The sequence below is a fragment of the Leptopilina heterotoma genome, unplaced genomic scaffold (genome assembly GCF_015476425.1).
Source record: "Leptopilina heterotoma isolate Lh14 unplaced genomic scaffold, ASM1547642v1 Lhet_352, whole genome shotgun sequence".
Taxonomy (NCBI): domain Eukaryota; kingdom Metazoa; phylum Arthropoda; class Insecta; order Hymenoptera; family Figitidae; genus Leptopilina; species Leptopilina heterotoma.
Genome location: NW_025111034.1, coordinates 997,943 through 1,024,743, shown reverse-complemented (window position 1 = coordinate 1,024,743; position 26,801 = coordinate 997,943). Strand labels below are relative to the sequence as shown.

Genomic DNA, 26,801 nt, shown 5'->3' with positions numbered 1-26,801 from the left:
CAATAAACAAATGTCTCACTGGAAGTTTTCTGCATTATAAAATTCCCCGCAGACTTTTTATCAGCAAAGTTGAGAAAGTAGAATTTCTAACCTCTCTCAATTAACAATGCAAAATTGTTAAACAATTGATGCTTTTTTGATTTTTGATTTTGTCATTGCCTTCTCTCAACCCAAAAAAAGGTGTTTGCCAAATTTCATTTAAATCCAATAATAATTACCAAAGATATGATGATTTATGTTTTAAAATTTAATTAATTTCATAAGTTTAAAATTTTCAGTTTTTGGTCATTGTCTTCAAAAATAATTGTTCTACAAAAAAATTTTAAAGGAAAAAAAGATGCGCCATTCAATTTCCTACAAGAATGTATGTTTCAAAAATTAAAATTTTGAATTTCAATTTTTAGACCACTTTGGTATGTTTGACTGGCTTGTAAGCATACAGTCGAGCGGAGAGCGGATTATTCGATCCAGACGCTCAATTGCTCGTATGCCAAACTTTTAAAAGAAGAAATATTTCTATTCTATTCTTCTATTTTCGGAAAGGTGATGAGGCCTAAACGAAAACGTAACTTAGGCCAATACATATACCATTGTGTCAAGTAGGGGAGACCGGGGTTACTTGGCGCACTTTTTACTCTTTGTTGTTTAACTAAAACATTTTTGCTTTTTTTAAATTCCTATTGCACGGAAAACTTACTGTAACATCTCAGCTTCAATTTAAAACAAAAAAAAAATTGCAATCTATTTGATAGTTTTTTTTTATACCACTTTATTCAAAGCTATGTAAAGTGCGCCAAGCAACCCCGGGCCGGGGTTGCCTGGCGCATGATTGAAATTAATTAAATTATACGATTTAAAGTTGAAACATTATATGATATAGTAAAATAAGTTTTTTACTGTCACTTTACAATAAAAAAATTTAAAAAAGGATCATATTTAATTACAATTAAGAACATTTTTTGTGTAATCGTAAAATTATAGAAAACTTTTATAAAATATATGCTGTAAATTTTTAAAAAACGCACCCTTCACTAAAATTTTTAAACAAAATAATTATATTTATAATAATTTATAAAATTGTAACATTTGAGATTTTTTATGGTATATAACACTGTGGATGTAGTAGATTAGAACCGCGCCAAGTAACCCCGGAGGTACTTTTTATATATTTATAAAGTTTTTATTAATAACATTAATAAAAATCAAAGATTCTTTATTGTCCCTAGAAAACAAATAGTTAGAGCTCAAAACTTGATATTTGAGCTTTATTTTAAATCATTTCCTAAAAAGATATAACAAAAAAATGAGGTCAAAAATTTACTTTCGAGTACCAAAATCAATTATTTTAATCTATACGCCACAATAATTAATGAATGAAAATGAAACTTTGTACAAACTTAGTGTTCATTAAGTACTTGAACTTCCTAGTAAAAAAAACTAATTCAAATGAATTGAAACGAATTAACATTTTTGGTAGGCTCCAATTCGTATTTGTCACAAAGCGGGATTCACTTAAGCTCTTTGTATATTCAATTGAATTTAATTCAATATGTACCAATTTGTCCAAACGAATTCGCATTCGAAAGAAATGGCCAAGGAATGCATTGAATTCGTGCTAAGGAATTGAAAAAAATTAAAGGCTCAAAACTTGTCCAGTGAATTGGTACGGATAGAAGGTTCGGAAGTTCAATACAGTTTCACGAATTCGGGAAAATTGCATCATGGCTCCAATTCGTATTTGTCACAAAGCGGGATTCACGAAAGCTCTTTGTGAATTCTTTTTAATTCATTTCAATTTGTTTTCGTTTACTGGGTTGAGTGGAGAGAAAAAATTATTCAACTCAAAATTTTTGAAAAAACTCGAGTGCGCCAAGCAACCCCTGCGGCATGTAACCCCGGTCTCCCCTATTAAACACATTACTTTAAAACTGACAGATAATACCTGTGTTCAAAATGATCCTAGTACAATACTCATTTTGATAATCCTCATGTTTCATTTTAATCAAATAATTAAAAGAAAATCTTTTAATGAATAATAAATAATTTTTTAATAAATAAACCACTCAAACTTTTGTTTACATAGAAGAATCATATAGCAAATAAGGTATGCTATCTGCAGGATTACTACCAATTTAATAAACGTAAAATCTGTTAACTCATTTTGACAGAGAATTCAAAGTTATAAGCAGCAAGAATGAATTCAGATTTTCTCTGCATCGTATATTAAAAGTAAAAAGAATAGAGAATAACAAATAATTAATTTTTGTAAGCATAATTTGATTGGTTAAAAAACAAAAAATTCCCTATAACTACAAATAAGTATGAATAGTACAAAATATGGAATACTTTTTTTTCCTTTTCGTCTGCTTTAACTTTTTTCTTAATTCCTCTTTCAGAAATTTTAAGGCCAAATGATGAACTTGGAATTATTTTCTCAACCATTATTTTTTCGGCATTAGTCAACTTTACTAAATAAATTTCTTTTTCGTCTTCCATGATTTGTTTTCGTCGTAAGGTTTCCTTCTCAATAGTCAGCCTTTTAAAATCACTCCAGCTCTAATTTAAAATTTAATTAATTAATTTTAATTTAATAATTTGTTTATTAATTTTGAAAATTGGTGAAGTCCGCGTCAAATCGACCAAGATTTTTTTGATCGAATAAGGTTTGGCTATAAATTGGCTTAAATAATACTACTATAGTGACATAAATTATCAACAAATTATTTTCAAAATTTTAAAAAATGGCGAAAATACGGGACTTTTTAGTTTTAAACAATATTTTTTAGAAACGCTATAACTTGAGTTCTAATTGTTCGATTTTTATTTCAAGGTATCAAAAAATTTGTCTATAGATAGACTATCAAAAAATTTTTTTTTTATTTTCGTTTTTAAAAATTTTGTAAACAGAATTATTTTGATTTTCGTTTTTGAAAATACGTCATTTTTAATTTTTAAAATTTTGTTGTCAAAAGAAGCAACAAGTGTGATTTACAAGTCCTACAAATTTCATCGTGGAACCGTTAGTAGTTTCCGAGAAAAAAAACTGAAATGTAAATTCGGTTCACATTGACAGTACCTACATAATGGCGTGTAACACTATAGGTTTCGTTCAAATGACTTAATTTTCGATATTAAAGTGTCAAGACATTTGTTTTTAGATATACGATGTAAAAAAATTGATCTATAAAAATAATTTATAATTAAAAAAATAGATTCTTTTTAGTTCTTTAAATATTTTTTTAAAAAAGAAGTTCTTATAAATATTTATACCATAAAAAACAATCTACTTTTAAAAAGGAAAAAAAAAGTTTCAAAAATTATCAAAAAAAAATTTGAAAATTAATAATTATAAAAAAATTGGCAATCTTCTTGGGACTATAATAAAACATTAAGACATTTTAACGTTTCGAGATCGGTACTGACCCTCTCATCAGAATTTATTAATCAGATAATTCTGGATTACATATTTAAAGGGTTCTTTTTCGAAGTAAGAATTAAGAAAATGATTGTGATAAAATGATGGTTACTGTTAATTATCTTTTTAAGATTTGTATGAAATCTATTTGTACAGTCAATGATGTGTTTTTTTGAAGCTGAAGGTTATTTTTCAATTTTATTTAAAAATTTTTTGACTTTTAAAGGACTCCGGACAAAAAGTACATAATTTGGTTCCCGGTCAAATTTATTTTGGATTTATGTTTGAGTTGAAGTAATTTTGAACAAACATAACCAAAAAATACTAACAAATTTGACCGGGATCCAATTTATGCACTTTTTGTGCGTTACCCTTTTTATGATAATTAACAGTGACCATCATTTTTTCACAATCATTTTCTTGATTCTTACTTCGTAAAAAAACCTTTTTAAATATGTAATCCAGAATTAACTGATTAATAAATTTTGATGAAAGGGTCAGTACCGATCTCGAAACGTTAAGATGTGTTAATGTCTTATTATAGTCCCAAAAAGATTGCCAATTCTTTTTTATAATTATTAATTTTCAAAATTTTTTTTGATAATTTTTGAAACTTATTTTTTTTTCTTTTTGAAAATAGATTGTTTTTTATGGTTTAAATATTTATAAGGACTTCTTTTTTAAAAAAATATTTTAAGAATTAAAAAGAATCTATTTGCAAAAAGAAAAAATTATTTTTATAGATCAATTTTTTTACATCGTATATCTTGACACTTTAATATCGAATTGTCAATTTTCCGAAAAGTCATTTTTGCGAATCGCCATTTTTACGAATTGTCAAATTTCCGAAAAGTCATTTTTGCGAATTGTCATTTTTGCGAAAAATACAATAGAAAACTTGTAGGTCTATAAATTCACTATTGTATTTTTCGTAAAAATGACAATTCGCAAAAATGACTTTTCGGAAAATTGACAATTCGTAAAAATGGCGATTCGCAAAAATGACTTTTCGGAAAATTGACAATTCGTAAAAATGTCAATTCGCAATAATCACAATTCGCAAAAATAGCTTTTCGCAAAAATGACAATTCGCAAAAGTGACATTTCGCAAAATTGGCTTTTCGCAAAAATGACTATTCGCAAAAGTGCAGTTCGGTAAAATGACATTTCGGAAAAATGACAATTCGCAAAAATGGCAATTCGTAAAAATGACTTTTCGTAAAAATGACTTTTCGCAAAAATGGCTTTTCGCAAAAATGACATTTCACAAAAATGTCTTTTCGTAAAAATGACAATTCGCAAAAATGAGTTTTCGAAAAATTGACAAATCGTAAAAATGGCGATGCGCAAAAATGACTTTTCGGAAAATTGACAATTCGTAAAAATGGCCATTCGCAAAAATGATAATTCGCAAAAATAGCTTTTCGCAAAAATGACAATTCGCAAAAGTGACATTTCGCAAAATTGGCTTTTCGCAAAAATGACTATTCGCAAAAGTGACATTTCGCAAAATTGGCTTTTCGCAAAAATGACTATTCGCAAAAGTGCAGTTCGGTAAAATGACATTTCGGAAAAATGACATTTGGGGAATAATCATGCGTCCCAGAAAGTTAAAAACTGGTACTCAATTTTTTACCTAAATAGCTAAAAATTTGCATACTTATCTATTTTCACGTATAGATTTCAGAAAAAATTTTGCAAAAATTATTAGAACTGATCTTTATGGTGTTTTCAGCGATAAATTAAAATCTCTTTTTACATGCTTAAAAATACTTTTACCCCTGCTGGTGCACACAATTATAAATTTGTGGAATGGCCTTACTCATTATTATGTATTTTGATGTATAGATTAAAAAATAAAGAAAAAATGATTAAAGTTAATCTTTACAGTGTTTTCCGCGAAAAATTAAAAATTTATAAATAATTTCTTAAAATTTAGTCTTTTTTAGCGCTAACCTTTCTCCAAGCAGACATAGTCTTCACCGCTCCATTTTCCACGTTGTTTAATAGCTCCGTCATTGTTTCATATAGCTCGTCCTGTATATAAAAATCCAAGATTAATGAAAAATATTCGTATTAAATTAAAGTAGAAAACTGAAGCTCCTGATCTTAAAAGGGCACTTTTACCATTTAAACTAAATTCTGAAAGTGCCCTTTTAAGATCCGAGACCTCATTATAAGATAAAAATCGCTTAACAATTAAAAAAGAACGTTTAATTATTCATAGCTATATTTTATTGAGCTAATAAAAAAAACATAATTATTAAAAGATTTAGTTTACCAATTTCGTTAATAATCAAAAATTTTCGCTGGCAAAAATTTTATTGCCAAGACAAGTTGGAGGCCGTGCAAAAACTACGTCCCGCCTCAAAGGGGTGGATTAGTTCAGCGTGATGTTTTTGTAGAAAAAATGTAACCAAAGTATGTAAAATTTATAACGTAAAGAGAGGATGGAAAAAAGTTCAAAAAAGCGTAACGTAGTTTATAAACCAGGGTGGTCACAAGTTTTAGTTAATAAATTTCTCTGCCACTTTACTGATATTAAAATTATGTTACCTGACAAAATTCTTTTTGAATTTTAATAATTTCTAAAAATTATAATTTGAAAAAATTAGAAACTAATTATTTTGAAGTTTACATTTAATTTTAATTTAAAACACTCAAATAGCATATTAAGCAACAAGGGTATAAAGGCAGCTATTTGTTTACGTAGACGCCCCGAAACCTCCACTCGTGTCACAAAAATTATCGTAATAAAAATAATCTCAAAATTATATTATTTCTAAAATTCAAGAAATATAGAATTTAATATTCAATTACTATATAAAATTGTAACTGAAATTCATTTTTAAATCAAATTTAATTAGAATATTCTACGAGAATTCAATTATTTAAATACAAAAATAATTTATTGAATAATTGAATGCTTCTTAAAATTCAATTCCTTTAAATTTTAAAAACATTTTTTTAAATAATTGATTTCTTTCGACGAATTTTAATAAAATTTTGAAGAATAATTACAGTTTTTGAGAAATTTAATAAAATTGTATTAAAAACAATTTAAATTCTGTGCCGATTTTTATTATTAGTAAAAAAAATTGAACCCCTAAGAAAAATTTTATTATTTTTGAACAAATTTTAATTTTTGCGGAGAATATTAGTACTCTTGAAAATAATTGAATTTCTACAATTATTTTCTATCCTTTTCAAAATTAAATTGTTTCTTTTTGTTTTTATCTAAAATTCTTCTATAACTAAATTATTTTTAATAATTTTTGAAAAAGTACTTTGAGTACTTTCAAATTTATTTCTTTAGAATTCAATTTTATAAAATTTAGATTAATCAGAAATTCTTCAATTCAATATTTGAAAAATAAAAGCTTGTAATAATTTTAAAAACGACGTTCAATTAAAATTTTTCAAAAAACATTAATTCCACAGAATTGTCAGTTAAAAGTATGAAATTTTTAATTTTTATATGATTTCAATTTGAAACCTTTTCAAAATTCAATTATTTCTATGAATTCACGATATAATTCTTTTATTATTCAATTATTATCTAAATTTTTAACTGAAATTCATTTTTAAATCAATTGTATTAGAATTCAATTATTTAAATACAAAAAAGAGAATTTATTAAATAGTGGCACGTTTTTAAAATTGAGTTCTCATAAAGAATTTTATTATCAAATGTTTAAATAATTTAATTCTTTTGAAAATTTTTAATAAAATTTGTAAAAAATTCGATTACAATTTTATTAAAAATACTTAAAAATCTGCAATGAGTTTTATTATTTAAGAAAATAATTTAATATTGATTGGGAAGAAATTTATAAAATATTTGTAAATAATTGAATTCCTGTAAAGTTTTTATTATTTTATGATAAGAATTAAAGAATGGAGTTTAATTAATTTTATTAAATTGTTTTTTAAAAATTGAATTTTTTTGGGAAAGTTTATTAAAATAGTAAATATTAAAAATAAATATTAAAAATCAATTGAGGAAAATTTTTGAAAATAATTGAAATTTTTTCAAGAATATTATTAAAATTTTAGGAAATAAATGAATCACCAAAACGGAGGAAAAAGGTGACAAATTATCAAAAAGATGTCAAAATTGAAAAAAGATAAAAAAACGAAAAACTTACCGACTCTTGTTTATAACTGGATCCTGACATCCTGCCTTGTGCTAAGTCCTTATGACTTAGCATAAAGGCCAGCATCATGTCCTTCTGCTCAAGCGTGATATGCTTTTTATTTAATTTAGGCATACTTAATTTCAAAATCCTTCAACAAATGTCACCAATATCGACTCGACTAAAAACAAAAAACAGTGAAAACCACAAATAACCATTGCGCATACTCTACCACAGAGATTAAAGGTTAGGTCATACGTACGTCAGTATATACATACCGTTCACACTTCTGATCCTCCACATAAAGGCCTTTCTCCAATAGGTTCCCAAAACTCTGCGTTGCGTCGATTGCTAAAGTCCAACGCACAATAGATTCGCGAACGAGACGCATGAGATAGACAAGGACACAAATATATCTCTGTCCTTTTCTAACTCATGCTTTGCGTTCGCGAAAGTCGTTCGCGAACGCAAAGCTTGAGTTAGAAAATGACAGAGATATATTTGTGTCCTTGTCTATCTCATGCGTCTCGTTCGCGAACGACTTTCGCGAACCTATTGTGCGTTGGACTTTAAGGCAACATACACTGTAAGAAATTCTTATTGAAATTTCAATCGTACCTCGATTGACATAAAATTACAATGGACCCTCGGATGAATTTTACATTTTTGATTATAAAATTCCCATCTGACATGAAAATTCAACAGAAAACTATGTGCTCAACATAACCTTAAAATTTATTTTATTAACTTTTTTTTCTTGCAAGTTTATAATATATCTGTTAATTTTTTTAGATAATTATTGGAAAGTGTTCAAGTTATAAAAATGAATACTTTTTTTTATAATGAAGTTAATGATATCTATGTTTAAAATAGAATAATATCTTTTTTCGAAATAAAATTTTTAAGTGAAATAAAATTAAACAAATATGTTGAACTTTCACACTCTCGGTAAAATTACACAGACTACCGAGTGAAATTTCACTAGACTGTCGATTGAAAATTTCAAAAAGACTATGAAAATTCATACGTGGTTCCGTTGTAATTTTATGTCAATCGACCGACACTCGTATGAAAATTCAATAAATGCTTGAAAGTTACATGGACTGACCATTTAAATTTCATTAATTCTGTTATTTTCATACACATTTCATGGAATATTCAATATGGATTTTTTACAGTGTATGCTAAAATCAACGCAACGCAGTCATTCGCCAGACAAACGCAGTTTTGGGAACCTATTGGAGAAAGGCCTTTAGGCTGGAGTCCCATGACAGCGGCCTTAGGATGTTTCACTCAGGGTTGCGCAAGTAATATACGTCACGTTATATTCATGGTCTTTTCTACGTATATTACGTATGTAAATTACCTCAAGAATTTAAAATACAATGCATTTTCTTATGGTGGGGGGTATCCTTTCTAAAAAAATGCAAAGCAGAAAAAGCTCGAATTGAAAAAAGTCGAACTCGAAAAGTATCGGAAGCAAGAAATAATAGAGAATAAAAAAGAACATAGAAAGCGCACCTCACGCTCTAAATGTAAACGAAATAGATAGAGCTGTCTTGGGTTTGTCTGGTTTATCTCAAGAAAAATTTATAAATAAAATGATTTTATTTATAAATAAAATGAAATCATAAATAAAAAAAGAAGGATATCAAATAATAAAAATATAATAATTAAAAATATAAAATAAAATTTAATTAAAAATTAAAATAGAATTAAGAATAAAGCAGCAACAAAGTCGACCGCCAAGCGGTCGACGAGGGCTCTGGTTTTATATAAAAAATTATTAAATTAAAAAACTGAACATTAGAACTTTTAAAAATTGAACAAAAATGAAGAAGGAATAGAAGCAACGAAGACGGCCGAAGGCCGTCTAAGGCGCTAGTAATATATATTTTACAAATGTAAAAAACCATGTAATTTACGTGAAAAATTCTCTAGAGTTACGCGTAACTGCGCAACCCTGGTTTCACTACATCGACATATTTCGAGTTTGAGAATGACGTCAGATAGCTGGAGGAAAAAAAAGCAGACGATCCAATTACCAATCACTGAAAATAAAATACTTGTTGGTTCTTTCCGCCTGCTTTAAATTTGTTTACTTTTACATAACCTCTAATTTTTGACAATTTTGCAGGCTTCGCACTAATCTACTGAAACCTACTATTTACTACTTTTTTTACGTTATGCTACTATTTGGGTACTTTTTTAGATACCAGCCACTAAAAACAACTATTTCTGCTTTTTTTAGAATTAACCCTACTTTAAATTCACTAATACTAGAAATCAAAAAGCTATTATTATGTATATTTGTTAAAAATGGTTAAGGTGGAACTCAGTAAAACAATTATTTGTGCGTAAAAAGGACAACTGAGTTTATTGAGCGACTACAACGATTTCCAACTGTTCGTTAGTGAATGAGAATCGCAAAGCGTTCCTCGACCATGAGATGCGTTCAAACGCGGTTGTCACGCATGCGCTTGTTAGCGCGCGAGATTCAACTCCAACACTTCCCCTCAATTGCGATGAACGCGACCTTCAGAACCGGGTATCACTCCGAGGCCTAGTTTATGCTGATCGTGCTTATTGCTCACGAGACCTTTCGTGAGTATGTCTGCAGTCATGTCCTGTGTGCCTTTGAAAACTACGTTGATATCCCCGTCCTTGATGGCATCTCGGATGAAGTGGTAACGGATATCAATGTGTTTCGTCCTGGCGTGAAACACATGATTTTTGGCCAACTTCTGCGCTGATTGGTTGTCATTGAAGATGACGATTGGCTCAGTGACGGATGATCCCATTTCCTTCATGAAACGTCGAAGGTGGATAGCCTCCTTGGCTGCTTCAGTGAGGCCCATGTACTCGGCCTCGGTGCTCGAGAGTGCAACCGTCCGTTGCTTCTTGGATCCCCAGCTGACAGCTCCACCTGCAAAAATAAAAACAAAACCGGTGTATGATCGTCGGTCTTCAGCACAAGACCCCCAGTCTGCGTCCACGTAACCCAAGGGATTTGTTCCGTTTCTGGAGTAGCTGATTCCATGGTCTGCAGTTCCCTTCAGGTATCGTAGGATCCTCTTTCCGGCAATCCAATGTTCTTCTTCGAAAGAGGTGTTGAATTGGCTCAGGTAATTGACGGCGAATGCGATGTCAGGTCGAGTAGCGACCGCCAAATACATCAATGACCCGATCAATTCGCGAAACTCGTACGCTCTTCCGCTTCCATGAGATCCTTGTTCCGGTTTCGCCAGTTTTGCGTTAGGGTCAATTGGCGTTTTGACTGGTTTTGCGTCAGTCATTCCGAAACGATCAAGAATATTTTCGGTATACAGTTTCTGGGTGATTTGTAGACCTTCCTTGGTTCTTGTAAATTCCATTCCTAGGCAGCGTTTTATTTCTCCTAGGTCTTTCGAGGCATACTTTTTGGTTAGCTCCCGTTTCACGTTCTGTATTCGTGACAATTTTTCTGACATGATTATCATGTCATCGACGTAGACGACGATGATCGTAGTGTCATCTCCAGATCCGGAAATGTAGATGCATGGATCCGATTCGAGAGGCTTGAATCCGAGGTACCTCAATTCGGCGTCCAATATTTTGTGCCATTGTCGGCCAGCTTGTTTTAATCCGTAGAGAGCTCCTTTTAAAAGAAATACTTTGTCTCTTCCTTGGATGTCGTGAAGCATGGTCGATGCTGCTCGAATCACATTTTCGTCGAATTTTCCACAGTTGATAATGTCCACTAGGACTTCCTTCAGGAGTTCGGGTATTTCCATATGTATAGTTTCCTCCAATCTGCCGTTCAGATAGGCTGTGGTGACGTCTAGCTGGTGAATTTTCATATCGCGTTCGACTGCAATTGCCATTACCGTTCTTATCGAATTCAAGCGAGCGACTGGAGCGAAAGTCTCCTTGAAGTCGATCCCGGGTCGTTGAGTGAACCCTCTCGCTACGAGACGAGCTTTTCGTCTCTCGATGCTTCCGTCTGTGAAGTGTTTGTTCCTGAGGGTTAGGCGACATCCGATGACGTTCTGCTTAATTGGTCTGGTGCATACTTCGAAGGTTTCCTTTTGGAGTAACGATCCAAATTCTTCTAAAATGGCTTCCCACCATTCGTCGGCATCATCTCCGGACAATGCATCCTCCAGATCAACTTCGGCCAGATTTGCGTGTTCCTCTTCTATGTCAGGTTCCACTGGATTAAAAATTCTCTCGTTGTGGTGGTATATTTTCATTGGTCGTCCTCTGCGACCCGTCCTAAGGATTGTTGGACGGCCTCGTCCTCTTGGATAGGGAACGTACGGAATGTGAGGAAGAATCTCGTCTTCTTCTTCCCCTTCTTCCTCATTTTCTCGATTCGGTGCAGGAATTACGGGTGGATCTGGTGCGGCTTCTCCTTGATCATCGTTCTTTCCTCCAGGATGTAGTTCAATTTCCAGAGTTCGAGTTGAAGGTTTGTTGATTTCCATCGTTGAGATCAGATCGTCTGGTAGAAAATCTTGAAACTTTCCGTCGCTGTCGAACTTGTCTAGAAAGGCGATGTCACGAGTAACTTGCATTTTTCTTTCGCTTGGTATCCAAACTCTGTAGGCTTTGGAAACATCGGAATAGCCTACAAAAATGCATTCTTTCGATCGGGGGTCCATTTTCCCTTTGTTTTGGACTTTATCCAGCGTGTAGGCCTTTGATCCGAATATTCTAAAGTAAGAAATATTTACCCTTTTGCCGGTCCACAATTCAAAAGGGATTCGTCCTTGAAGGCTGCTTGACGGGCATCGGTTCCGAATGTGGTTCGCCGTTGCTACTGCCTCTGCCCAGAAGGATGGTGGGAGATCTGCTTCAATGAGCATGCACCTGGCCATCTCAATCACCGTGCGGTTTCTTCTCTCGGCTAAACCATTTTGTTGCGGTGTATGAGGTACCGTCAACCTTCGTTTTATTCCGCATGTTTTTAGAAAATCGTCGAACTCCTTATCGCAGTATTCGCCGCCGTTATCCGATTGCAGTTGTTTGATTTTCTGTCCGGTTTGGTTCTCCACCATCGCCTTGTAGGTTCTGAAGCTTGAGAATACGTCACTCTTCTTGTTCAGAAAATATATTTCGCACCACCCGGTGCTGCAGTCGATAAACGTTACGAAATATCTCGATCCGCGAATAGATTCGGTGCGCATGGGTCCGCATACGTCTGAGTGGACAATGTCTAGAATTTTCGTGCTACGTTCCGTTTTCTTCGGAAACCGTGTTTGTGTCAGTTTCCCCTTCAGACACGTTTCACAAGTCGCGAGTTTATCCGCCGTATTTGCGCGATTTCCGGACGCGGTTTTATTCCCGATAAGCTTTTTCACGTCTACCTCGTTGAGATGTCCCAGGCGACGATGCCATGTCTCTAGATTCGAATTTCGAGGTGTCGTCGCACAAGCAGCACTTTCCGTTTTCTCGTTTACATAATAGAGCCCGCTCGTTCTTTTCGCGACGAATCGTTCGTTTCCATCGGCGTCGTACACGATTGCGTCCTCTTTCCGAAAGAGTACATTGCACCCGGTATCCGTGATTTTTCCGACGGACATGAGATTAGATCTCAAATCCGGCACGAATAAGGTGTCCTCGAGTCTCAACATTTTCGAATTTGCTCGATCGCGCACTGTCAATTTCACTTGACCTTTTCCGCGTATTTCCGTTGACGAATTACTCGCCAGATTCACAGTTGTCTGATCGGAAGTATCCAATTTTGCGAACTTTTCTTTGCTATTGCACATGTGCGATGTGCAACCGCTGTCTAAGCACCATTTCGCGTCTGATTCGTTAACCGCATTCAACGCTATCTGATCGGTCGGAGGGTCCGCGATGGTAACCAGACAGCTATGTTCACTTATTTTATCGATTGGCACGGGGCAATGCGGATTTTCACTGGGATTGATTGATGATTCACTCACGAGATCTACTTTATTTATGGGTTCGTCGATTGACACTGAATAACGTAGATCTTCACTGTTTTTAATGGGCAACGCACTCGCGAGATAGGCTTCTTCGTTTGCCATGCGGGCTGTATGCTTGTCGTCGTCACGTTCAAGGGGACAATTTCTCACTTTGTGACCGAACTTTTTGCACCGAAAACACTTTGCTCGAAAATTATTTTCCACGGATTTACCACTTTCACTATTCCCGGATTGTGGTCCCTTCGTTTTGAAAGGTTTCTTGTGAAAAGCATTCTTCCCCTTTCCACTCGCGACCATCGCACTTTGGAAGTTTTCGCGCACTTTGTTTTTTCTTGCGTCCCATTCCTCGAGAATTTTAACTTTTAGACTTTCCGGCGGAGGCAAATCATCCCGGGACTCGATTGCGCACCGAAAGTTTTCGAAATTCGCGGGTAAACTGTAGAGTAACAGAATCGTAAGCAGATCATGGTTAACCTCAACTTGCATCTCCTCCAGCTTGTCGACTGCGTCGAAGAATTTTCGAAGATGATCTCGCACGTCATCGTTCTCCGACATTTTCTGGAGGGTTAGTTGTTTGAGTAGGGTTGCCTTCCTTGCGGGTCCCGTCGACTGGTAAATGGACTGCAATTTCAGCCATAGTTCCCTCGACGTAACGCAATTTTTCACCTGCTTCAGCTCAGATGGTGAAATCGAAAGGATCAGATCTGACTTTGCTTTCATGTCGATGGCGGTCCAAGCTGACCTTGCTGCCGTCGACTCTTCAGTCGGAGCTTCGTCGTCCCCAAGCACTATCTCCGGTTGAGGTTTTGTGCCCGATACGTAGTCCCACGCGTCGTTTTTCACTAGTAGAGCTTGCATTTGAAGCTTCCACGTGTCGTAATTTTCTTTTCCCAACGGCTCGATCCGAGCAGAAATTGACGAACTCATCGCTGTCTCGCGGCGTGTACCGTTTGCGAGTCGAGGGGAAAAAAAATGGCCGTCGCGTCCTTTCGGTGGCGTCGCGTGCGAACAAAATTTCTCAAGAATCCGATTAAACTTATTTTAAACGATTTTCACTGCACTAATTTTTACTGATCGGGTTCTGGGCCCATAACCTGTTAAAAATGGTTAAGGTGGAACTCAGTAAAACAATTATTTGTGCGTAAAAAGGACAACTGAGTTTATTGAGCGACTACAACGATTTCCAACTGTTCGTTAGTGAATGAGAATCGCAAAGCGTTCCTCGACCATGAGATGCGTTCAAACGCGGTTGTCACGCATGCGCTTGTTAGCGCGCGAGATTCAACTCCAACAATATTATTTATACAATTCTTCACAATAATTCAAATACTTTCTCTAATAATAAGATTTTTCATGGAAATTCAATTATTTAAAAAAAATTTTGATAAAATCCTAAGCAAGAATTCAATTACTTTCATAAGTAATAAAACTTTACGAAGAATTTCAATTATTTTTAATACTATTTTAAATTAATCGAAAAATTCAATTATTTTCAAAAATAAAGCCTTCCACAAGAATTCAATTATTTAAAATAAAATTTTAATAATTATTTAAAACAAAGTTTATAAAATTCTTATGAAGAATTCAATTATTTTATTAAAAAATAACAAAATTATTCACTGAAATTCAATTCTTTTTAAACATTTTAATAAAATTTTTGTCAATAATTCAATTGTTTACATAAATAATAAATTTCTTCTCAGAAATTCAATTATTTTTGATAATTTTATTAAAACTCTTAGCAACTATTCAATTATTTTCATAAATAATAAAATTTATCACAGGATTTCAAATATTTTTATTTCTTAAAAATTTAATTTTAATTCCTCAAAAAATCAATTATTTAAAAAAATGTTTTTTTTAATTCTTTTGAAGAATTAAAATATTTACAAAAATAGGATCATTTGGGGTAAATGTAAACAGAATATCTATAAAATAAACAATCAACCATTACAAAATTAGTGATGTAAAAACTTGAATAACTTGAACAAATTTTAATAGATTTTCATTCAACTTGGTAAAAAGAAGTTTTTAAGGTTGCTGAATAACAATCTAAAATCGAATTTTTAAATTTCAAAATGGTGGATCCAATATGGCGGTCAAACATAAAATATTGTTAAAAATTTATCAAAATAATGACAAAACATATCAAAAAAATAATCAGGATTTCTGGTGTTCTTGGGCAGTTTTTCTTACAATTGCAGCTCAAAAACATTAGAAAGAAATAGAACCTTCTAAAATACGGTCAAGAATCACCACAACTTTTATGACTTCCACCGACTTTTTTTTATGGCATAGCAATAAATCTCTGTCGGGGCTCTATTCTTGTTGCTTTCTGTAAATCTCTAGTTATATTATGGTGAATTCTGATTATTTCTTATCCCCAGAAACTCAAAATGAGTCGAAGGGGTACCATTTTTGTTGCACTTCAAAATGAGTATGTGTGGAGAACAAAGGCGATTTCCCGCGAGCTTGAAGTTTCAAAAAAAAATATATATATATATATATATTTTTTTTTTTTCTAAAAAATATATTTTTCTAAAAAATATATTTTTCTAAAAATATATTTTTCTATAAAAATTTTTATAGAATTATTTGTAAAATTTAATTATTTTTAAAAACTTTTCGTTATTCAAAGATATTCAATATCTACTATTTTCAAAAAATTTCCAAACAGAATTCAACAATTTAAAATTCTTTTTGTAAAATCAGAAATTGGAGGTTATACAAAAGTAAACAAATTCAAAGCAGGCGGAACGAATCAACAAGTATTTTAGGCTTCTTCTACAACAACTTTTTTTTCATCGACACGAACAAAATGCACTTTTAAAACCATGCAAAACAGTTGCGCGCGCATCGTTTTCACGCTCATGTCGATGGAAAAAAAGTTGTTGTAGAAGCAGCTTTACTTTCAGTGGTTGGCAATTGCGCGCCCACTTGCATGCAACTTGCGCGTTGTTTTTATACATGCCGGTGATTCCCTTTGTCAATAAAATTGAATTTGAGCGGGAGGTATAAATTCAAATCATGGACCAGAAAGACACAAAAATAAATGCATTTATATTGAATAAAAAAACGTAACTAACAATAAAATAAAAGTTAAATCTAAATTTCATTTTCACTTTTAACAATACGTTATTATACAAATGAATATCAAGTATAATACTGCATTTTGATTATAAATTTCCTTGATTCCAAATGTGAAATCCCCAAAACTTAATTTTGATTCTCAAACAAATGAAAGTAAATTGTCAAATGGTTGATTTTAAAAAAACAAGTCAGAAGGTGTTAATAATAAAATTCAATTATCCTATTGTAAGTAATTACAAAATTTAAATTGATTTTTATAGGGTAAACGTACCAATTGTCGAGGATGGTTACAAATGTGTAGTAAATTATACTAAGTTATAAAATTAATTATACGAATATGCACATCTTCGAAGGAATTCCACAATTTACATGTAAAATAATGTAACATTAACAAATAAACAAAAAAGGTCATTTAATAATTAATTTTAATTATATTTATAATTAATTTTGTCATTAACCAACAGTGGAACAAAAAATGTTTTGAAAACTTGATTTTCTTACTGAAAATAACCTCACTTTTTCGAGTTTTTTCTGGCTTTGAAGCTTCATAATTAAAGATTAATTATGTTTAAACTAAATGTTTTTTAGAAATATGTTAAGGAGGAAACCGTCGAAAGGTATAGAAAACTTATTTTATTTTTCAATGAGGAAAACAAAAGTTATTTAAAAAATACTGAAACCTTAGAGAGAATCCCTCCTTAGGTGTGTGAGAAGACGGAGGGTTAAACATTGTAGTATATTGTAAATATGCAAAAAGTGATAAATATTAATTTTCTTATGCGTTATAAATGTGAAAAAAATATATTAATATTATATCCACAATCAAATGAGACATTTAAGACAATATTTTTTAGTTATTATCATGATAACATCGACAAATGTGACACCCTCGGTAATTAGTACAATTACCCTATTACTCAAATTTTATTCTCAGGGTTGACACAAATATTTAATTTTGTTTTTCCCTGACGTCCCTGTAATACACCAAAAACTTCATTTTTAAATAAATTTAGTTATTATCAACAAATGTTTAAATAATTAAATTCTTTTGATAAATTTTAACAAAATTTATAAGAATAATTACATTTCTGGAGAAATTTGATTAAAATTGTATTAAAAATGATTGAAATTATGCAATAAATTTTATTATTTAGGGGCCAATTAAATATTACGTAAGCATATTTTTGAGGTTTTTTTGACCCCCCCTCCCCCTCTCTTTAAATGCTTACATAATGCTTGAATGGTCCATTAAGAAAATAATTCAATCATTGTGAAGAATTTAAAAAAAAGTTGCAAACAATTGATTTTTTTTCAAAAAAATTATGCAAAGTCTTTTTTTAATAATTGCATTCATATGAAATTTCCATTATTTTATAAAGTAATTGAATTTTCGTGTAGAGCTTTATTAAAATTTTTAATAAATAATTGAAATATTTTGGGAAATTTTATTTAAATTAGAATATTGAAAATCATGACCGACAGATTAGCACAGTCAGATAGATCCTCGCTTGGCGGTCGTTTAAGGACCAAGGGTATAAGTAACCTTGGTTAGCGCCCATTTGGCTTGGTATTTTTCCGGCATGTGAGATAATCTGAGCGTGAGGTTTGACGTCGAGGTATAATGAAGTGCACCATCGATTATTGTCCGGTACACACCATTAGAACTCGACTTTTGATAAACCGGTTGTACCCAAGAGAGGTTTTCTACAGTTTCCCTCTTCTCTGGCGAGAAAACACATTGACGGGTGGTCCAGGCGAATGAGAGTACTCCTAATAAAGTCGGCTGTAGTCGCAAAATTAGGTTAATATATAAAAAATTTCATAAGTAGAATGGTTATGCTTAATCCAAAAAGTATTTCTCGGGGACTCTTGTCGAAGTGCGTAAGGCCAATAGGGCAGGAGTATAAACAATAAAAAAAATATTGAAAATCATGAAATTAAGAAAAATTTTTGTAAATAATTAAAATTTTGACATGATTTTATTAAAATTTTTTAAAATAATTAAATTTTATAACTTTTGAAAATAATTGAATTCTTGTGATAAATATTGTTATTTATAAAAATAATTTAATTCTGCAACAAATTTTATGAAAATTCCTGAAAATGTTAGAATTTTATCAATAAATTTAGATATTTATAAAGACTAGCGTCATTGTCCTCGCTCGCTAATGCTCGCTCGGATTTAGTTGTCTTTTATAATGTACATTTAATTTATACTTTATTAAATATTTTGTTATAAAAATAATAGAGCCGACAACTTCTTTAAAATTAATTACTTTTTCTCGACAAAGTGATACATCAATCTGCAAAAGGATATTGAATTAAATATGAAATAAAGTATATATTAATTAATATATAATATAATAATAATTATTATTTATTAATTTAATTATAAATAAAGAATTCTACTTTATCACATTTTTGATGTGTTCAATGACAAAACTAAAAATTCAAATAGCGACAACGAGTATTTACAAAGAAAATATAATTTTCATATTCAAAAAAGATTAATGACATTTCTAAGAGTTCTTTTTAATTGCTACTAACATCGAATTCTTCTATTAGAATTAAAAGTGTATATAATATTATTATTTTTATATAATGTTATTAATTTTTTATTTATTACATCTGTGTAATTCAAAAAAAAAAAATTTGTTGAAAAAGAAATGTTTTTCAAAAAATGTTATTCCAAAACCAAGATTACCTAAAGAATAATTCAATAACATTGACATTAAGGGTTACGGTAGAGTGGGAAGTACTCAGGGCGGGGGGGGGGGGGCGATGGTTTTTTACAAATATATTTTTTCCCACAATATTAGTAATCTCCTATAATATTAACATATTCGTCGTCGTTTTGTCGTTCGTCGTTCGTGTACTTCCGTATTTCATCGTTCGGTCGTTCGACTTTTATCATTTATTCATTATTCATAATATCGTATATACATATACTCATTGTACATACATAGACGCATGCGCTACTGCATGTTCTATGAATATCAGGCATGCGCAGCAGTGTTCTATCAGTATCAAGCATGCGCAGTAGTGTTCTGTCAATGTCAAGCATGCGCAGTAGTGTTCTATCACTACCCAGATAACAATCGTGCGTCGCATTTAAACGCATGTTTCTTGCACTAACTGCGACTTACCAGATGAGTCGGTTCATATACGCATCTTACTATCGTCTGCGACGCTGGTAATAATGCGAGTGTTGTGAACTGCATTTCGTAAGCGCCTGTGATACAAAATGATAAGCATGTTCCGTTCACAAGTGCGACTTGCTAGAAGAGTCAATCCATACGCATTTTACCATCCACAGTGCGAATGCTGTGAATGCGTGTGCAGTGAACTGCACTTAATACGCACGCAATTAATGATGCGCAACCACCCGTATCGGCAATCACACATTTTATAATGGCGACAGCATTGTTTGTGGTGTGTTATCAAAATAAGTTTTTATTGTGATTTCATTTTTTATTGTTTTTTATTGCGATATTATTGTGAGGAATTATTGTGGATTTAATTTTTAGTACTGCAGCAAAATAAGAAAGTTAAATTTAATTTGTTTAAAGTACATATATATTTTTGTTGTATTAGATATAACCTCAAAAAAAGAATTTGGAAGTTTTTAACAACTTCAATTCCAAAATTGTACTGAAATATTAAATTAAAATCGTTTTTATAAATAACATTTTAATTTAAAAAAAATTACTAATGTCAATAATCTTTTCTTTTTATTTAATTCAAATAAGGCTGAAGTATAAATATAATTTATTCGCATTATACCGTCACGCATGTGCCCATCACAATATGCGACAGTTATGGATCGCATATGATGACGCATCTGAGTGGTCCAGTGAACGCGCATAGTGCGGATAAATCGGCACGCGTGCAGATGATATTAGTAGCACACAACGCGCATTTTGTTATCTGGGTATAACGCATGTGTAGTAGTGTTATATCAGTATCAAGCATGCGCAGTAGTGTTCTGTCAATGTCAGACATGCGCAGTAGTGTTCTGTCAATGTCAGACATGTGCAGTAGTGTTCTACCTATGTCAGGCATGCGCAGTAGTGTTCTATCACTATAACGCATGCGCAGTAGTGTTCTATCACTATAACGCATACGCAGTAGTGTTCTACTACTATAACGCATGCGCAGTAGTGTTCTATCACTATAAAGCATGCGATGTCAATGTTTTACAAAAATTTAAATAACTTCTAAAAACATGAATACTTTTAATGATCTTAAGTTTACTTTAAAGGTTATTTTCTACAGAATGGAAAGTACTTGTAGACATTACCGTGTAATTTTTTCTTAGAAATTGCAGGTCGGCAAAGTTATACACAAAAATTTCAATTTCAAATAATTTGTTTGTACAAAAAACTATCCTTCAAAAAATATGAAACATGATATGATGTAAATTTTTCAAGAAAATTTAGTAAAAAAATATGTTTGAATTTTAAAAATTATTTTTCTGTTAACCCGTTGCCTGTTAACGACCGTTGGGTAGTAACCCGAGTCGAAATTTAGACCCTACTTAGCCTCTGAAAATGTAGGGCTTATTCAGGTTTAGCAGTCGTAAAGTAGGGTCTGATTTCAATACAATTTTTAAAAACTAGACCCTCCTTTGACTCCCAAAATAGGCTGAAATTTGCCAATCTTCCATTTGGAGAAGCAAAGGAGGGTCTACTTCTAAGAAACCTATACCGTACTTTTAAACCTCGTAGACCCTACTTTCATTCTCCTAGACCCTACAATTAGAAAAAGAAAAATTTGAAGATTTGCTCAGATTCAATTGAAGCACTAGGGATGAGTAAAAGTGGAATTTTATGTGTTTTATAGCGTCTATATACACTTCGTGTATATAGACGCTATAAAACACATCAGTATTTATGAATTTGGAGTACTTTTTGCATTTGCAGTGTTTCAAGTAATGCATTAAAAAATAATTCTAAATTTTCTTTTAGAATGTAGGGTCTAGGAGTATGAAAGTAGGGTCTACGAGGTTTAAAAGTACGGTACAGGTTTCTTAAAATTAGACCCTCCTTTGCTTCTCCAAATGGAAGATTGGAAAATTTCCGCCTGTTTTGGGAGTCAAAGGAGGGTCTAATTGTATTAGAATTAGACCCTACTTTACTACTCCTAACACTCAACAGCCCCTGAAAATTCAGAGTGAAAGTAGGGCTTAAATTTCGACTCGGGAAACTTCTTAGCGCAAAATAAATGAAATTTCTTATGTAAATTATAAAATAAATTGTTATATATCATTATTAACACACTATTGATTGCAATGATCCTAAATTAAGAGCGTTCGATGGTCTCTGAAATTTGTAGGTTATGTGCGACATACACTTTTCGCCCTACAAAAACGGTACTGCCTGGTTTAAATGACGTGAAATTGGTAAACAATCATTTTTGAACGAGTTTTTCTCTGCACACAAGCACTTTTAGCAAAATCTGAATCCGAACCAATGACACAAATCTTCTTAATTACCTAAATCCAAAATATTTTCTTAATCCATGCAGAAACGCGGTTGCAAAATGGTAAATGCAAAAGCAACAAAAGTAATGTAATGACAGGCGGCAAGACGTTTGTTACAACCATTTGCCATTAGAGGGCAGAAGCATGCAGGGAGCGTAAAGGCTCAGCTGTCAAAATGATTCGCATTACATTACTCCGGCCTTTCCCATTTTGTAATCGCGTTTCTTCAAGGATTAAAAAAATATCAAGGATTTAGGTAATTAAGAAGATTTGTGTCAATGGTTCGGATTCAGATTTTGCAAAAAGAGCTTGTGTGCAGAGAAAAACTCGTTCGAAAATGATTGTTTACCAATTTTACGTCATTTAAACCAAACAGTGCCGTATTTGTTAGGTGATAACTATTTGTCCAACATAATCTAGAAATTTCAGAGACCATCGAACACCCTTAAGTAATAAATAAATGATTATTTATTATTTTTAAATAATATAACAATTTAAAAACAAGTAAAGTTCATGAAAATTTATTTTTAATTTAAGTCACATTTAGTGTATAAGGGTTTTTGGAGTCGGTGAATTTAATTAATTTTAAAAAATTCAAAATGGCGGACATCATTTTTGAAATTCATTCATTTTAGTACATATTATAAAAATCATTGAATTAAGGAAAATTTTTTAAAATAATTGAAATTTTTAACCAGAATTTTTAAAAACATTTTAAATAATTGAATCGATTCGAAGAATTTTATCAAACTTTTTTAAAATAATTGAATTTTTGCAACGAATTTTATTAAAATTTTCAAAAAGAATTGAATTCTGATGAAGAAATTTTATTAATTTTTTTGTTAACCCTCCGCCCGACACCTATTCTGACGACTACAAAATGCTGTATTTCGAAGATTCATAAAATATTCTGAAGATAGACTTTTTCGACTAGTTTTTTTGTAAATCGTTAGCTATACGTATGAAGTTTATGAAACAAACTGAGAGCACAAGTTTCTAGTTAGTGTATAAATATAATTAAATGAAGTTGAAAAGCCTAGGAGTCTGGCTGGACCCAGGTGTCGGACGGAGGGTTAAATAATTGAATTATTGCGAAAAAATGTATAAAACATTTGCAAATGTTTCAATTTTTGCAAAGAATTTTATAAACAATTTAATAATAATTGAGTTTCTTCGAAGAATTTTATTCTTTATGAAAACAAGTGAATTATTGCGAAAAAATTGCAAATCATTAAATTCTTGCAAAGAATTTTATCAAAAAATTTGATACTAATTGAATTTCTTCGAAGAATTTTAATGTTTATGAAAATAATTGAATTTAGGAAGAATTTTATTAAAATTTTACATATTCTTTTCAAAATCAATAATTTCTTTGAGTTTCTTCTTCTCTTAAAATAATTGACTTTCTTTAATCATTTTAATTACCAGTTTTCAAAGTAATTAAATTCTATATAAATAATTTCTTTCTAGTTAAGAAAGAAGTTAGTTTCTAGTTATTCTATATAAATAATTTCTTTCTTTTTATAAAAATCCTCTTTCTTAATAATTGAAATTAATAATTTAATTATGTCTATCAAGACATAACGCAACTTTTGTTAATGTATAATTTGTTGATAGGCTAAACCTGAAAAAAGTTATAAACAATTTTCTAACCACGAAAATAGTGGGGCGAAGCGACGATAGCGGGGCGAAGCGACGCACTCAAAATTACCTGCATTTTAAACGAATTATCTTATCTAAATGTAAATAAACAAAGAAGATTATTGTAAATTTATTGTTTATTTAAATATTTGTTAATTAAATAAAAGTTTAATAATTTTTAAATTATAATTTTCAAATCAAATTAAATAATAAAAATATAAAATATTTTTTAAACATGAGAAAAATGTTTTTTAGCTTTATTCAGAGTCTGTCGTTAATTCTTCATATTTTTTTTTAAAAACCGCCATTCGTCGGCTCTTGATGCGTCTTGGTACCGCTGTCACTTAACCCCCTCAAGAATGCGTCGCTTCGCCCCATGGTACATTTTTTATTTCAAAATATTATATCTTCATTTCTAAACGTAAAATCCAAAAATTGTTTATAGTTCTTAAAAGTACTGGTATTAAACTTTCCAAAGCTAATTCTTAATACCTCTATATATGTTAAAATATTATTAACAATACAGAATTTATAATTTAAATTTGACTCTCATATACTACATTTTTCTGTATTAGAATTTAATTTCTGACTGTAGAGAGAGCACATAAATTTTTAATAAATCTTAACTCAAATTTCATAAGTTGTTACGAAATACAGAATGTCTATTTTTCATAAAAATAGAATTTTTGTAGAAAAATGTTCCTTTTTTATAAAATACAACTTTTTCATGCATAACCTATCAATTTATACTTTATCAGATAATTTTAATTGATTAAAAACGATTTTTTACAAAAATTTGAATCTACTTATATTGACAATTTTTCTAACGTTAGGGAGTAACTGCTGGGGTGTCCAGACACCCCAGACGTATTTTAACGGGAGATAGAGCTCTTCCTAGAGCAAAACTTTTGGCGGCACATACAGGTGTCAAAAAATAGAGGTTCAAACTAAATTATCAACGGGTAAAAAATTAAAAGCGTAAAAAAATATTGGTTAAGCCATGGGAATACTTTGAATTTTGCTTGGGGTGTCCAGACACCCCAGTTACTCCTTCTAGGGTTAAAAATCATTAAAACTAGAAAAATTTCGGAAAATAATTGAACTTTGGAGAAGAATTTTGTTATTTATAAAGATAATTGGGATTTTTACGAGAATATTTTTCAAGATTTGAACACAGTTAAATTTAATAAGAATTTTATTTTTTAAAAGAATTTTTGCAATTATTTTTAAATTCTACAAAATTGAATTTTTTAAATATTTTCAACAAAAATTTAAATTAGAAAATTTTCAAATTTGATTATTTTTAAAATTGCTAATTTTATTTAAAAAAGGTAATAAGAAGTTAGCCGCGCGCGATTTGATGTAAATTTCAATTTAATTATTACTTTCTAGAATTTTTAACTAAAATTCTTCTTTACATCAATTATTATTTATAATAATTTTTTTAAAAATTCTGAGAAATTTCATAAGTTAAAAATTGATTCCAAGAGCCAAGCCAAAAGTAATTTAAGAATGAAAGAGGGATGAAGAATTAATTGTTTCGTACCTATAGACAATATAAAGTTGGTCTTTTTTGCCCTAGGCCTTCTTTTTCCCCACTGTCAACAGTAACCGCGAGAATTGCAGTTTGCTTACTACTGTTACTAACTTGATGTCTCAAGTAAAAACTTTTCTTAGTGACGGTGAATCCCGATCATCGATCAGTAGCCTCTGCCCAACTCATTCCTCGCTCAACGTGCACGACATGCAATTCAGCTGGTACAATCCCCGTCGAAAGCTTCCTCAGGAATGTAAATAGTCTCACTATCTCCTATTATTTTTACCAGACGTGACAAGATCAAAACTTCCCATGTTCAATTTCCCCGTCTTCTTTGCAGTCGTAATAGTCATATTAAACGTGTCCGTAAAATACTGGAAAAGTAGATTTTGCAAATCAACCGGCATAGGCATACCGAGTATTCGATTCAAGAGCATTCTTGAACATCCTTGAAAAAATCTCCTTCAATTATCTTGCGGTGGTGGAACCAACGATTGTTTATACCTTTAAAAAAATCAAGTATTTATTTATTTTACAAGTATTTTTATATTATTATGTTATAGCAATTTAAATTTGTCTCAAAAATACTTTCACTATGCATTTCACCATAAAAATGGATCTACAGGTCTACAGTAGCATTGTAACAGTTATGAGACATTCAAAATACACCTATAATCCTTTTTATAAGTTAGTTCACATTTGATAATAATTTTTAGAGTAAATTTTCCTCATTAATAATTGAAAATAATTTTAAAAATCCAAAAGCCACAACAAAAAGTATTAATTATAAATTCTTACACATCACTCGTCGTCAAACTTTAAAACCGGCACCGGCACCGTTGGCACAAGTAAACATTGAACCTAACCTAATTTTATCAAACACTTACACCAACCTAACAAATACATAAGTAAATCAACTCACACGACGCACTTCTGCCAACCACAAGTTACTAAACTTTTTTTTAAGATTATATTAAATATAATAATAATTTTATTCATTATTTTTTTTACAACTTATAATAATAAAAATTTATTACTATTATTATTATTATTATTATTATTGTGACATAAAGTAATTTACAAACATATTTTATATTGTCAAAAAGAGAAATGTACAAAAAAAATTTAGTAAAAATAAGCGCCACTTGATAGCAGCAGCTGATAGATGTTTTTCTTAAATAAATATTTAACCCCAACTTACAATAATAAAATTAATTATAGGAAATGAATTATTATTTCCATAAAATTAATTGTTACTAAATGATTAATTTTTTTTTATGTAAAGTAGAAAAAAATATCATCTCACTCTAAAAATTGAATAATATTATTTTTTATACTTTAAAAAGCATTAAAAATACGCAGAAAAGAAAGTAACAAAAAAAACTGCGAGAGGGCAGCAGCTGTCAAAAACACTTTGGAAAAATGAAAACTTTTGGAAATTAATAAATTAAATAAATTAAACTGTTGTCTGTAAATAATAAAAGCTGTGAGCAATAGAAAATTCGTAAAAATTACTAACGGAATTCTAAAAGCAATATTAAAAAAATTTATTGATAATTCACACAAA

At 31.0% G+C, this 26,801-nt stretch overlaps 1 protein-coding gene across 2 annotated transcripts in view; it reads right to left on the bottom strand.

Moving 5' to 3' along the window:
* The window catches only part of LOC122505301, a 37,289-nt gene extending 11,241 nt beyond the window's left edge, over window positions 1–26,048 (bottom strand). For both annotated transcript variants that reach the window (XR_006301900.1, XM_043616810.1), the window contains exons 1-4: window positions 26,033–26,048; window positions 25,244–25,738; window positions 7,564–7,732; window positions 5,372–5,452 (exon numbers count right to left, since the gene is read on the bottom strand). Coding sequence is in view for 1 of the 2 variants with exons in the window: in XM_043616810.1 (XP_043472745.1) it covers window positions 5,372–5,452; window positions 7,564–7,686 (204 nt within the window). In the remaining variant the exon portion in view is untranslated. The remainder of the gene's footprint in view (window positions 1–5,371; window positions 5,453–7,563; window positions 7,733–25,243; window positions 25,739–26,032) is intronic.
* Window positions 26,049–26,801: the final 753 nt, after the last annotated feature.